The 15,543-nt window shown below is 36.4% G+C and overlaps 2 protein-coding genes across 2 annotated transcripts in view; one reads left to right on the top strand and one right to left on the bottom strand.

Moving 5' to 3' along the window:
- Positions 1 to 15,543, bottom strand: part of LPCAT4 (lysophosphatidylcholine acyltransferase 4) — an 88,578-nt gene that overhangs the window by 32,615 nt on the left and 40,420 nt on the right. The window lies entirely within an intron of this gene.
- LOC105077032 (olfactory receptor 4F3/4F16/4F29-like) lies at positions 1,936 to 7,547 on the top strand. Its single transcript, XM_010965315.3, has one exon. The coding sequence runs from the start codon at positions 6,537 to 6,539 to the stop codon at positions 7,545 to 7,547; it is 1,011 nt and encodes a 336-aa protein (XP_010963617.2). The 5' UTR covers positions 1,936 to 6,536.

Genomic DNA, 15,543 nt, shown 5'->3' with positions numbered 1-15,543 from the left:
TATGGACCTTTTAATACTACACCCATCACTCTATGTAAAATATTTCTTTACATATCTTTGGTGTATAGAATGAATTCTTTCAGGGAAGAGTTCATGCCTCCTCTTCCTCCTTCTTCTTCTTTTGTATAACTATCTTGTATAACAGAACTTAGTATATTAGAATCTTAACTAGTGTTTTTAGAAGTGATTTGAACTCCACAAACTCTCACCCTTTTCTCTATCTTGAAAAATGGTCTTCGAACATGTAAAGAAAAATATTTTGTCAAGAGCAGTATTTTTTTTTCCTAAGGCAAAGGAAACAAGCAAAAATAAACAAATGGGACCTAATTAATCTTAAAAGCCTTTTCACGGCAAACGAAACCATCACGAAAGTGAAAAAACAACCTACTTAATGGGAGAAAATATTTGCAAATGATATGACTGATAAGGGCTTAATATCCAACATATGTAAATAGCTTATACAACTCAACATCAATAAACAAAACAACCCAATTAAAAAATGGACAGAAGAACTGAATGGACATTTTTCCAAAGAGATGGTCAACAGGCACATGAAAAGATGCTCAACATTGCTAATCTCAGGGAAATGCAAGTCAAAACCACAATGAGATGTCACCTCACACCTGTCAGAATTGCCATCGTGAAAAAGAACATAACAAATGTTGGCGAGGATGTGGAGAAAAGGGAACCCTCATATACCGTTGGTGGGAATATAAATTGGTGCAGCCACTGTGGAAAACAGTATGGAGGTTTCTCAAAAAACTAATGATTGAGCAATTCCACTTCTGGGTATATATCCAAAAAACAAAAACGAAAACAAAAACACTAATTTTTCAACCTGCTCCTATGCACGTACCCAGAAAATAAATATCAAATTGTGTGTGTTTGTGACTGTCTTATATATGTATGCATATATGAGAATAATAAATATGATTTCATTATAAACTAATCAAAAGACATCTTTGTAAATTTTAGGACTTCACCTGTGCCTCAAGCCCTGGGGTAGGAAAATAATCTGATAAAGGTTATTTATTCATGAAGAATGTCTTCCCCTAGGTGATTCATTAACTGCCTCATCCTATGTTGCTCTGGGAAAACCAGTCTTACTCTCTGAGACCATTCCCAACACAGATTAAAGTCATATTGGTCTGTTCTATTTGGTACCCCTTTTTATTACCCTCTGTATTACTAATTAGCTATCTTTTCTACTCTGGGGAAATTTCAAATAGCTCCATATGCCAGATGTGATTTTTCTGAAGATGCTGCTACTTCAGGTCTGCAAGAGAACAGGTAGGTGAGAAGGCTGGGCAGAACAGATTCAATCAAATTGTTGTGTTTTGTTGGTGAAGATACTTTCTGCTAACGAAATCACCACTAGAGATTTCAAACTGTGACTTAGTTGCGGTATAGAAGAGGCACCCAGAAGAGAAAGAGTTGAGAGGAGTAGCTGAGTCCACGGGCCAGGTTTGAAAAATACTCAGCAGGGAAACGACCTTGGTCCTTACACAGGGACAGAGACGGTGTCAGGTATTTAAGGAGAAGAGCCACACTGTGGGAGAGTCGGCATGATCTGGGAGGCACGCAGGAGTGTAACACTAGGATGCACACGGAATGTTTAGATTTAGCTCTTGATTCAGATTAGTTTGCTGATAAACATCCACTCCAGAGTTGGTAAGAGCATTAGTCTTAGTTGCCAAAGACAACTTCTACATAGGCCAAAGAGAAGTATGCAATTTAGGCTGTATTTGCCAAAGAAACAGGAATTGCATGTTTTTCCCTCCACACTATTTAATTAGTTATTATAATAAATGACTGAGGAGAAAAAATTCTGAAGTGATTGCCGAGGTCAAATATTCTAATTTATTCAATTGAACCCCAGTCTTCCTGAAGTATTAGAGAACCTTGATATCTGGGTTATTTGTACATTCATTTTTCATTCAAAAAAAAACAAAAACAAAAACAAAACACCAAAAAACCACTTCCTAAGCTTCTGTTATGTTTATAGCATTGTGTGGGGTGCTGGGGATACAGAGAAAAAGACACAGTTTCTTTCCCCCATGAGGTCACAGCCTGGGGTGGGAGATAAGACTCAGAAAATTATATTGCATCACTGTCCTGGAGCAGGAAGAGCTGAGAGGGGGAAAGGTAACAAGGGAGAAATCTTTGGGAAATGTCTCATTAGAAAAGAAGTGGGAAGAATGGAAGAAACTCTGGTTTCACACTGAGGATCTGCTCTCTCTGTCCATGAGGCTTTCTGTCAAATATTCTCTGAGAAGGAAAACTCAGGTCCTGTCTTTGTGAGATTAGCTTTTCCTTCTAAAGCTTTTCACTGGGTGTGTGGCTTGGGCTCTTTGTGACTTTAAAGATGTAAGCTGATTTTTAATTCTTTTTCTGTATTTTTCCATTTGGGCCCATGAGTCTTCAGTCTCAGAACTTGAGGGAAATTTCTGGGACCATTCTTTTTTTTCTTTTCTCTTTCTCTTCTACATGATTGTTTCATCATTTTGTCTTTCTCTATTTCTTACTTTTTTGTTTAATTTCTCGTTTTCTTTACTGATCTTTGTCTTTTTTTCTTCCCACTCCTCACCATCTTTCAATTCCTTCTCCTTATATTCATCTCCATTTTCTAAATTATCTTAAACAGTTAGATTGAAATTGCAAAGGAATTAATTAAAATTAATTTAGCAGACACCTACTTCCTAGAACAGACAATTCTGCCCTCTGAAACTACCCTAGGAACTGAGTATGAAGACAGAGATGAATAATACAGGAGTGCTACCTTCCAGGGTTTGGAGACAGGATATGAGTCATGTAATGTAACTATACCACAGGGCAAAAAGTGCTATGATAAATACGAAGTGCTATGGGAAAGGAGGGGAAGGAGGTTTCTAGCTGGGAGAACTGGGGAGGTTTCATGAGATGGGCAGCATTTAAACTGGGCTGTGAAAAATGAGCACCATTTCAAGATAGATGAGGCAAGCTATTTTATGCAGAGGGGGTGGTTTGAAGAAAAACAGGAAAAGATAGTTTCAGAGTTGATGAAGGGACTGATTTAGCTGAAGACACGGTGCGATAGTGTTGGAGGCCAAAACACAGAGACCCTAAAATACCATGGCTGCTCTTGAGCCAATGGGAAGTCACCAATTTTGAGTGGTAGAGAGGCATGGCTAGTGTTTTGGAATATTAATCTGCTGTAGATGGGGTGGGATGGGTAGAGGCTGCGGGCAGGGAGCACTTCAAATTTTGCAGGACCCTTGTATTTCCATTTCTGGTGGCTAATCCTCACTACTGTACCATCTTGAACCTCCAATCTACTGGTTTCTTCCCTATTTCTATTTTGGTATCTCTTCCTTGCCTCCCTGGATCCCACTCCATCCCAAAGAAATTTCAGATACATTAATGGAAAATTTAGACTTTTTTTCTTTCTCAAATACTCAAATTCCAGGATACCTGAGGATCTTACCTTCAGCTTTTATTTGATAATAAGATCAAATGGAAAAAGGAACAGTAATAGGCAGAAATAATTTTAAGTATCTGTAAAAATCTAAAGTTCATACAACTTTCAACAGTATAGCTACTAAAAGACAGACTTTCTGATTTCCAGTACAGTTCAAATTCACCTGTCACTGTTCCAGTGTTCTTTATGCTGTAACAAAAATCCTTATTATGTAAAACATTTCCTTGTATCCTCACACGTTCTTTTCCCTTTCCCTTCCTGATGCAGAACAACACGTGACCCTTTTATTTTGCAAGGCTAACCCTTCTTTCATTTGTGCGTTCAGACATTTCTGCTACTCCAGAACCTTATGAGTTATTACCTCTGACTCTATGCCCTTCCATATTCTCCTCCATGGCTCCTAGTTCTCCTGTTTAGTTGTTAAAAAGTCCTTTTATTTTGGATTCTCTTTATGTAATCTTCTCCTTTTTATTTTTAAATCGTATACTCTCAGTAAAATAACCTTCTTAACAACCTACCTTTACCTAACCCTGGCCAATCTTGAGTTTCTCTCTCCACTATTCCTTCCTTCTTTCCTTCCATAAATATTAGTTGAGCATATCTGATGTGTTAGGTATGTTCTAAGCACTGGGAGTACATGAGTAAGAATTGCTAATAGATTCTTGCCTTCAAATACCTCCTGTCTTATTAACGATCCCCAAAACACTGAATTAATCCTTATTCTTCTTGACTCCATTGCAACACTCTTTGTCTTCTCGAAATAATCTCATATTTTGGCTTCTAGAGCCCTGAATGCTCCTGGTTCTCTGACACCCTTCCTCTGCCTGTATCGCTGTTTTTGTTTCTTTTTCCCACACTTTAAATCTTGGAATTTTACACTATAGATAAATAATTTCTTTCTTTCTTTTATTTTTTTTAAACTTTTTTGGGGGGAGGTAGTTAGGTTTACTTATTTCTTTATTTTTGGAGGAGGTACTGAGGATGGAACCCAGGAGCCTGTGTGTGCTAAGCATGTGTTCTACCACTTGAGCTACACCCTCCCCCCAGATAAATATTTCTTGTGGCTTCAATGATCATATGTCTGCAGGTGGTTTCTACGTTACATCTCTAGCCTTGGCTTCTTTTAAAAACAGGACTTTACATAAATAAAGCCCTTCTCAACTTAAAAACCCCACGTGGCTACTCCTCCAGCATGGAGTATTTGATCTTCCATAGCCTGGCTTCCCAGGGCCTCTGCAATCTGTTTTCTACATGTCTTACATTTTATCTCCTTTGTCCCTCCTACACAAACTTTTATTGAAGCCAAAAAGCCATCGTTCTCCCCACAAAACTGCTTGCTCACTCTCACCTCTGTACCTTTGCACATGCTGTTTTTTCTCTCTGGAATGTCCCTATCCATCTCTTCCTATTTTTGTCATTTAAAAAAAAATGTAAAATATATTCCATAGACGGGAGGGTTTATAAAACATACATGTATATTGAAAATAGTAAAAAGAACTCCTGTGCACTTATCAGCCTGGTTAAAAGAGTTTTTTTTTTTTTAGTACCTTAGGAACACCTGTGTTTCTCTAGTTTTATTCCCCTCTCTTCTTTTTATAATTGGCTACCATCTGATTTTATGTTAACAATCCTCTGCTTTTTTCTTTTTATCATCTATGTATGCAAAGTATGCAAAGCAAAAAAAAAATTGTTTAAAGATGAATACTACTGGACACTGGTACCTAGATGTCCACCTTTCACTATGAACGTTATGTGTCTAGACTAGAATCCATCATCTCCTGCCCTCCCTGCCACCCAGATTCCCCTTCAAGGAGGGACCTGCTGCTCAGCTGTGGGAATGCCATCAGCAGACAGCCTCTAATTGTCTGCTGCTGGCGTCTGCTTCAGCAGTAGAGACCCCCGAGTTCACACTCTATCTGGAGCAGCCCACAAGTGACTGATGAGTGAAGGGTGGTATAATTGCCCAGTTCTTTCTACCTGATGTGGGACAATTTGATGGGGCAAAAATCACTGCAGGACTCCATGTGGTGAGACTTCTTCCTTTGCTCAATCCTTTCTCTGACTTTCCTTTAAAGGCATTGATCTCTAGTAAGCATCTTGTACTCCAAACTCCACCTCAGTGTTTGCACTTGGGGAACCCAAACTGCTATATTGCTCCTAATGGTTTTGGCAAGGTCATTTTTTTTTTTCAATTTTGCATTTATAATCATGGATGATATTGGCCTGGAATTTTTTTCTTATATTGCACCGGTCAAATTTTAGTATCAACATCATATTAGTCTCATAAAATAAGGTAGAGGAGAAACTTTGCTCTTTCTATTCAATTTATGTAGAATTGCAATTACTGATTCCTTGAATTTTTGGTGGATATTGTCACTAAAACCAGAATTGCATTTGTGGGAAGGTTTTAAAAATTACTCTTTTAAATTATTTAATTTCTTTAATGCAGTTATAGGATTATTAGGTTTTCTATTTTGGGGGGAAGTAATTAGGTTTATTTATTTATTCATTTATTTATTATTATTTTATTTAACAGAGGTACTGGGGATTGAACCCATGACCTCATGCATGCTACAACTCTATTTCAAGGGCAGAAGTGAAGCAGCAGCCATATTTGTAGCTCAAACATGTCATCATTTCTCTGCTGACTTATCTCACTGATGTGAGGCAATGGCTGTGACTACAAATGTCACATCTTCTTTGGGATCCTTTTTAGCTTCTTTGACTTTCATGCCAGGTTTGTGCTTAGCTCTGGGGTGAAGGGCCCTAGTTTCTGCAGTGCATCCACACCATCAAGGTCAGAGGCAAAGAGCAGTGACGCTGGTGTTAGTCTGTCCTGGAGGTCTTCAGTTCTTGACTGTGGGTTCCAGTTTATTTTTGTTCTCTTCCATTTTACATCCATCTTCTCGTCCTGGCGCCTGTCCTGTGGACCTCAAGCTACAGCATAAGAGGCAAAAGACAACAGATGTGCAGAGACTGCTGAATTGGCTTCTGCTGAATCAGTAAGGTCGTCACTGTCACAAATTCCTTAGTATATTGTCTCCTAGTGGTTCTGCGTCTCTAATGGAACCTGACTCATATGGCCAGTAATCCCAATGTCTTATTTTTCCTGTTGTTTCAGGCAAATTTGGAGCCCAAAGTGACTGACACCATGTGGGGAGGAAATCATTCGGTGGTGTCTGAGATTGTGTTGGTGGGACTCACCAGTTCTTTGGAGATGCAACTTGTCCTCTTCCTAGTTTTCTCTGTGTTCTATGTAACAGGTATTTTAGGAAACCTCCTCATTGTGCTCACAGTGATCTCTGACTCCCATTTACACTTCCCCATGTACTTCCTGCTAGCCAACCTCTCCTTTATTGACATGTGGGTTTCCTCCGTTACAGCTCCCAAGATGATTTCTGATCTTTTCAAGGAGAGAAAAGTAATCTCCTTCCAAGGCTGCATTGTTCAGATGTTCTTCATTCATGTTACTGGAGGCACTGAGATGGTTCTGCTCATCGCCATGGCCCTTGACCGTTATGTGGCTATATGTAGGCCTCTCTGCTACCTGACTATCATGAGCTTCAGAACTTGTATTTTACTCTTGGTTGCTGCCTGGACCATTGGAATCATCCACTCACTGATCCAACATGTATTTGTTGTAAGCCTACCGTTCTGTGGCCCCAATGAAGTGGACAGCTTTTATTGCGATCTTCCCCGATTTATCAGGCTTGCCTGCACAGATACTTACAGATTGGAGCTCATGGTCACTGCCAATAGTGGCTTCATCTCCCTGGGAACTTTCTTCATTTTGATTATCTCCTATGTCTTCATCTTGGTCACTGTTTGGCAACGTTTTTCAGGTGGCTTGTCCAAGGCCCTCTCTACGCTGTCAGCTCACATCACAGTGGTAGTCTTATTTTTTGGTCCGTGTATTTTTGTGTATTCATGGCCATTTTCTACAGTGCCAGTGGATAAATTCCTTGCTATTTTCGACATAATTATCACCCCATTTCTGAACCCTGCCATCTACACTTTTAGGAACAAAGAAATGAAGGTGGCAGTGAGGAGGATACTCAGTCAGGTGTTGAGTTTCAGGAAGCTGTTTTGAGTGCTTTTGATTTCTATAAAGACAAGCAACTCTAACATTCCCTGCCCATGCCACAGACGTGAATCCAATGAAACACAGCACCATGATGCTTTACTTACTAGTTTAATTACCAATGTCCAGAATTTTCTTAATGTGTTTTCTGCCTACAACCAAGAAGGATATGGTATTCTTCTTTCTTGTGCAATGTGATGGAATAAAAAGTATTAATATAGGACTATTTCCACATTTTCTTGTCCCTCCTTGATAAAGAGGAATCTGGACTGGCCTCTTTTATTTCTTTTCCTACTCTGAGTTTTGAGGATTCTCATATGTCAGATTGACTTTTGGTGTTTCTGACACAGAATCTGAAGAACAGTGCTTTGGAAATATGACAAAATTTGCAATTATTCAGAATAGTATTTTTTTCCATTAGGTTTTGTAGTGAGAAATGTGGGAAAAGCTGTAATATGTGAAAAAATAGATAAAATATAAAAAGGTGATTTTAAAGAGATATTATTGGCTATCTCTTATACTTTAGTTAATAAAAGCAAAAAGCTAAAGTTATTTTGAATTATTTTTGATTAAAAAAAATCACATCATCCTGAAACTGGATTACTGGATTATGGCTTCTTAAGCATTTCAGATAGTGCACATGGTAACTATGAATTAAGCCTTATAACTACTACAGTTCTTTCAAAAGCTGTATTCCTATGCTGTCTGGGGATTTGAACAATGGAGGCTAGGTAATGGGCAAAGACAATGACCTATTTAATAATTCTGTCCCAGTTAGTGCTGATCTTTGCCCTGAGTATATTGAAATCAGCACTGATTCCTGAGTTAGGTAAACTTCTTTTTCAGTGACATGGTTATATGCACAGACTCTTGAGGCAGACTGCATGATTTCAACTTAGCTCTGCTTTTTACTAATGCACAAATTGCTTAACCTCTTTATGCCTAAATTCTGTCATTTATGCCTAAATTCTGTCATCTGTAAAATGAAACGTCTGAAATTTCTAATACTCGATGTTTTAACTTACAAAAATGGCAGTTCCTTACGGCTAAAGGTACTTTTCTCATAAGTGAACTGAATTAATATTTGTAAAATGCTTTAAACAATTCTCGGTCTATAATGGTATGTAAGTGCCCATTCAATAAAATGAAATAAAACATTAAAGCCACTTCTCAGTTTTGATGTTCCATGTTATCTACAAATTATTTATTTCCTTTCTAACTCCATTCATTGGACATTGATCAAGGAATTGCTCTTGTTCTAAGAGGAGTAGGGTATTTTCGATTATTAAATTCCTTGGACAGAGAGAGTTCAAAATGCCACAATTCAATTTACTTTCTACACTTTGCTTCTCTTGTATTCAAATTGCCTTCTTAAACACTATGCAATAGTTCTATGAAGCTTGTTTTGGTTATCTATGGTTCTTTTTACAATTTAAAATTAAAAAAAAATTTTAATTGACGTACAGTTTATATACAATAATATATAAGTTACAGGTCTATAATATAATGATTCATAATTTCCTATCTAATAGCTTCTACCTCTTAATTCCCTATCCCCATATTGCCCTTCCCCTCTTCTCTTTCCCCACTGGTAACAACTAATTTTTTCTCTATATCTGTGAGTCCATATCTTTTTTTGTTGTATTCACTAGCTTGTTGTACTTTTTAGATTCTGCATATAAGTGATATCATAGTGCATTTGACTTTCTCTGTCTGACTTATTTTACTTAGAACAATGCCTTCCGAGTCCATCTATGTTGTTGCAAATGGCAACATTTCATTTTTTTATGGCCGAGTAATATTCCGTTGTATATATATACCACATCCTCTTTATTATCTGTGATGCTTTTTAATGTGCTGGAAGAAGCTACCAAGAAATTACCAAGCCGACTACATTATGAAAAAAAATTTCATAGATAGAAATTCAATTAATCAAAGAAGGTATTGAATATGCCCTATATTCTAAATCCCGTGTCAGTTAACTGCAAAAAATTGTATTAGACGTATTCAACTTAATTGTAGGAAGGGACAATGGGTCTCTGAGGCAAAAATCACAGCAAGTAACTAAGGGATGTTGTAGGATGTGCGGACTCAACAGAAAGGTTTGAGTAGAGGGGATTGATGAATTTGTGAACATTATGGAATAGAGTTAGAAGCCATGATATACCAGTCTTCAGAGACAAGTGCAGGCCTTGGTAGGAAAGAAGCTCACGGAGAGCTCTGGAGGCTAAGGGCAGACTGACACCACAGCATGACAGGAGGTAGATACCTACTCTATCTCAGTGCATAACCAGGGTCCTGAAAACATTTGGCCCTGCCAACTCCAGTGAGACGTTTTGCTCTTCTGAGCCATTTTGGACTTTCTGTGGCTTGAGTACACCAAGCTCATGGTCTGTGTCCTGTACACTGGCCCTTCCCTCCACCTGCAGAGAGCTTCTCCTGGGTGTCCGCAGGGCTGTAACTCATTATTCAGATTTCAGCTAGTCATTCTCTGTCATGTGCTTTGTTTAATGTCTTCATGACTTTACATTTATTTGAAAGACTGCTTTGTAAATTATTTTTTGTTTCTCTCCACAGGGAAAAAAGGTCCATAAAGCAGAAAATAAGATTTTTTTTGTTCTTTGTACCTAGAGGTCTGCATGGCCTACAGTGGGAAGTCAATAATTGTTTTTTTCCCAAAGAGCAATGGTAAATAAAAGCTGAGAGGGAGAACGAAACAACTCTTTCCTTCTGAATCACAAGAAGTGGGAAAGAATGGGAAAATCTAGTAGATGTAGCACAAAGGTTAAAGTAAACTAATGCAGGATAACAAACCAGTAGACTCTAAAGTACATTTGTAGGTTATATAAAGATAAGCACAAGGCAGAAAAGAAATTACCAAAATGATATCACTCACATATAACTGTCAAAATTTCTTTTATCATTTTTATTTACATATTTAAAAATTACACAAAGTAAGATCACATTGTTCTGCAACTCATTTAACAATATTATTTGTAAGTCATTCTATGATTTTCTTTCTGGCCTCTCTAGTTTGTTCCATTGATCTGTATGTCTGCCTTTCAGTTACTGAAAATTTGTCATATAACTTAAATCAGGAATAGGGATATCTCCCATCTTATTCTCCTTTCTCAAAATCATACAAATGGCCAAAAAGTAAATGAAAAACAAATGCTCAACATTATTAATTATCAGGGAAATATAAATCAGAACTATAATGAGAACACCTCACATCTGTTAGGATGGCTACCATCAAAAATAATAATAATAAGTGTTGGTGAGGTTGTGGTTACTGAAAAATATTGCATTGAATGTAAATATCACATTTTCTTTATCCATTCATCTGTCAGTGGACATTTGGTTATTTCCATATCTTGGCTATTGTGAATAATGCTTCAATAAACATGGAAGTACAGATATCTCTTTGATATAGGAGTTCTGTTCTTAATATTTTGAGGAATCACAATATTGTTTTCCATAACGGCGGTACCAATTAATTTTCCCAAAAGTGTTGAAGAGTTCCATTTTCTCCACAGAAAGAAACCCACGTATAGATGGTCAACTAATCTTTGACAAGAGTTTCAAGAATACACAATGGGGAAAGAATAGTCTCTTCAACAAATGGCATTGGGAACACTGAAAACTGAAGATCCACCTGCCCCCCAAGCCACGCATAAAAAGGAAATTGGGTCCCTAACTTACACCCAACACAAAATTCACCTCAATAATGGCAAAAACTTAAGTGTAAGTCTAAACTATAAACTTCTAGGAGAAAACATAGGGATAAAGTTTCTTTACATTGGTCTTGGCAATGGTTTCTTGTATATAACACTTAAAACACAAGTAACAAAAGCAAAAATAAACACTTTGCACTACATAAAACTAAAAAGCTTCTGCACAGCAAAGGAAACAATCAACAGAATGGAAAGGCAACCTATGGAACGGGAGGAAATCTTTGCAAACCATAAGAGTTTATATAAGAGGTTAATTTCCAAAATATCTAAGAAACTCAAATAACTCAAAAGCAAAGACCAAATAACTCAATTAAAAATGGGCAAAGGTTTAAACAGACATTTCTATAAAGAAGACATACAAATATATAACTTTGACGACTGCCTTGTTGTTAGTCTTTTCAAAGAAGCAACTTTTGGCTTTGTTGGTCTTCCCTACTTTATATTTATTTTCAGGATTTTTGATTTCTGCTCTTATGTTTTCTACTTTCTCTGAATGTATTCTATTTATTTTCTAGCTTCTTATGTTGGAAAGTTAGCTCTTCAATTTTTGGGCTTTTTTCTTTTCTCATTTCCATTGAAGTACATGTAGGTTTTCATACGCCACAAGTTCCATTCTAAGTATTTTAAATTTTCCACAAATTTTTCATGGAAACACAAATTATTTAGAAGTTTTAAAATTGGAAAATATGTTAAATTTTAAAAAATCTTTTATAAACTTGTAACTTGATCGCATTTGGTTATAGATTCAAGTCATTCTGATATTGATTCTTTGAAATATGTTAAATTACTTATGTTCTCTCACTTGGTCAGTTTTTGTAATTGCTCCATGTGTGTTTGAAAAAACAGTGTTCTTTAGTTGCTGGGTACAAAGTTCCTTGTATTTCAAACATATTATGATCGCTTACTCAATCATTAATATTGTATGTAATTGTTCAAATCTATAATAACATAGCTATTTTTTGTCTATTTGACATATAATGTGAGAAAGGTATTGAAGTCTTCTATCACGTTTGAAAAAATGTTGTATTGAATGAATTTCTGCTTTATATATTTTGAGACTATGATATTAATTGTATACAACTTTAGAATGTCCCTGGTGAATTGAACCTTTCATTATATAGTAGTACTTTCTGTTCCTAATAATGCCTTTTCATTTAACATATGTTGTCTGATATAGATATAGCTGTGCTAGTGGGTTTCTCTGGATATATAATTTTCCTAGTATTTTTACTTTTACCTTTTTTCTACCTGTATTTTTTATATATGCATCTTATAAATGGCACATAGATGCATTTTTAAAGTCTATTATGATATTCTCTACAAATATGTAGAGCCCAGACAATAATAGCTAAACTTCACGGAATTCATGTAAGAGCTGATCATTGGTAGAGTCTGTGTTTATGAGGAATGAACCATTTGGATACATTAACTGTAAAAATTATTCTAAGCTACATCAGAAAAAATTGGCCAAGCATATTCTAAAAATGAATATTTGTTGAATACTGACTGTTCTGCACTGAGCACCACTGCTTGCTTGCCTTTATTGATCAGGTTAAGGCAGGGTGTGGTGGGGTGTCAGAGCTAATCAACTGTGATTCTTTGTAGGAGCTAATATGAAGCAATAATACCTGAAGAAGGATGGTAATAATATAAGTGGAGGAAAAGATTATAGAATAATAAAAGAAAAGTACAAGAACCTCTTTTATGAAATGTGATCAAGGAAGATTATATCTATGGAAAAGGTATATATCTATTTAAAAACTTTCAGACATAATAATTCCTCTTATCCTCCAGTAATAAACATTTTATAACCTGACAGTATTCTGATGAAACAAATCTGCAGTTTAAGGTCCTGAATTTTGAGTCTGCTGGGACTGAGAAGCAGCTAGAGAGTGAAAATTGCTACATTGAGAGACAGCTTCATGCTCTGTGGTTTCTCACTTGCTGTTACCTCCTTGTTCTCAATGAAGAGTGTTTTTGCCATGAAACTTCCAGTCAGTACTAGAGTACAGCAACACTCTTTCCCTTTCCTGACTCATTTTCAAGCATAAATATTTCTGTATATTGATCTAAGGTACCATTAAATCTGGTACCTAGAAGCTACTTTCTTTCCTCTGTTCTTCTGTTCTTTTTATTCCCTGGGTGAAAATCAGTCTGGACTCTGAGGCATGATTCCCAGAAAAATCCAATCAATGAAGGGCTGGCTATTCCCAAGACTCACACCAACATTTGGTCACCAAATGCTAATTATAATTTTTTTTTTTTTTTTTACTTGGAAAACAGTATTAAACTCTTTGCTTTGGAAAGGTTACAATCTCGATCAGATTGTGAAACTGCCCTCTCCCGAACCGAGAAAAATGCTCCTACTTCAAGGACAGTTATGTAAAACGTATGTAAAACAAACAGCAGATTGAAAATGAATCCTACTTATCCTTGGGTCTCTCTCCAGGGATTGATTGCTCAGTATTATTTTCCTCTCTTTACTTAATCTAGTTTGTTATTTGACATATTTGATGCATATGTAATTTGAACAAGGCACAAAAAAGAGTATCAAGATGAATAAAGTATGGCTTTTGCTCAGGGTACCGGGCAAGAGTGTTATGGAGGAGATGACACTAAGCAGGCTGGTGAATGAAGGCTGGGAATTTTGACTAGAAGAGGGTGTTCCAGGGAGGAGGAAAAGCATGATGTTTTCATCTTTTCTATTTCTTTTTAAAAATTTGTAATTTTTCATCTATTCTATTCTATTCCTTTCTGTTCTCCAATTCTGTTATTTCCTTCCAGTTTTTTTCACAGTAGATAAATTCCCAAGTGATGTTTTCAATTTCTGTGTTTTATAAGGTCTCAAATTTTCTCATTGGGTCTCATAATCTATCAAACTAATTCTTCTTTTTCTCTTTTAGAAATTATAGCTCTTATAAATGGAGACTTTCTATCTTTGCACACAATTTGGAGAGCATTGATCTACCATCTGAGGAGAATAGATTCTTTGTATAACTGAGATAAGAGAGGGTTCTTGTTCTTACTGTCTTTCTTTGTCAATAGGATTAATAACATTTTCATCACTGGATATGAGTCATTTCTAGGGCTCAGAGAATATTCATTTTGGTTGTTTTTGATGCAACACAAATGAAGCAGACAGTGGAATCCAGGAAACCACCACTGTCATGTGAAAAGTTCACTATATGGAACTCAGATCAGGTATAGGCAACTCAGAAGTTGTCAAATTGTTGATGTCTCTTTCTGTTGTGCAAGGAGGTCAGGTTAAGACTGGGAGAGTTGTAGCAGACTGGAATACTCAGGAAGCATGATACAACTAGGGACAGACATAAGTAAAATAAAAATACTATGAGAGTTACGGAAGTTGGGTTTTATACAAACCCAGGTGATTGCATGATTTCCTCCTAACACTTCATGTACAAGTAGCTCAATCTGTAAGTGGTTTAATTGAAAATGATGCTTTGGAGGCTCAGAACTCAAAGAATATAAGATCTTGGTGAGGATGACTTGCATAGCTAGTGACAGTAGGAGGGTAGCAGACAATGAGCAAGAGTGGAAGGCAGCATGACAAGATGGGGAGGAGCTGGGGATGACGTGGTAGACACCAAAGACCCACTTGTCTTCTATGAAGTTCTATCAAGTACCTTGGTAGTAAAAGCTACTTCCTCATGCCCATGAAGTTATTTCTGAATTTAGGTTGTGAGTGACGTAGCGAGTAGTGTAGTGAAAAAAGCCTGAACTCTGGAGTCAACTTTTTTTTTAAATTAATGTTTTTTCTTTAAAGAGACATACATGGGCGAAATAGAAAATATATAAAAGTATAAACAAGATGGAAAAAAATCACTTAGTTCCTTCCTAGAAAGCAACTGTTAAAATTTGACTATTCCTTCAAGTACTTTTTATTCAACTGCATCTTTAAAGCAATGGCAAAATGGAGTTTGAATTTGACACTTAGCTGTGCAAAATTAGGCAATTCGTTTAATCTCTTTGAGTCCTTATTTACTTATCTATAACATAGGGATCATATTCCTCCTTCCTACGCTCTTTCTTGTTATTGGGCAACAAAAAGGATGAGAGATTTTTAGAGGATGACAATAAATTTTTAGAAAAAGGAATTAATGTTATAAGTTTTGGTATTTATATCCTGCAGGAAACAATGAAAAAAACAAATTTAAATACAACATTCATGTTAAGACACATCTTAAAGAAACTGTCTTAGCTGAAATTATGTGAAAGAATAGGAACATTCTTAATTCAGATGAGTTTATAAC

This window comes from Camelus bactrianus, chromosome 6 (assembly GCF_048773025.1).
Source record: "Camelus bactrianus isolate YW-2024 breed Bactrian camel chromosome 6, ASM4877302v1, whole genome shotgun sequence".
Classification (NCBI taxonomy): Eukaryota; Metazoa; Chordata; class Mammalia; order Artiodactyla; family Camelidae; genus Camelus; species Camelus bactrianus.
The sequence above is the reverse complement of the archived record's forward strand: the minus strand, read 5'-3'. Positions and strand labels throughout refer to the sequence as shown.

Bases quoted from the DNA above. Each gene is read 5' to 3' on its own strand.
- LOC105077032 (XM_010965315.3), top strand. From the start codon at position 6,537: ATGGCCAGTAATCCCAATGTCTTATTTTTCCTGTTGTTTCAGGCAAAT.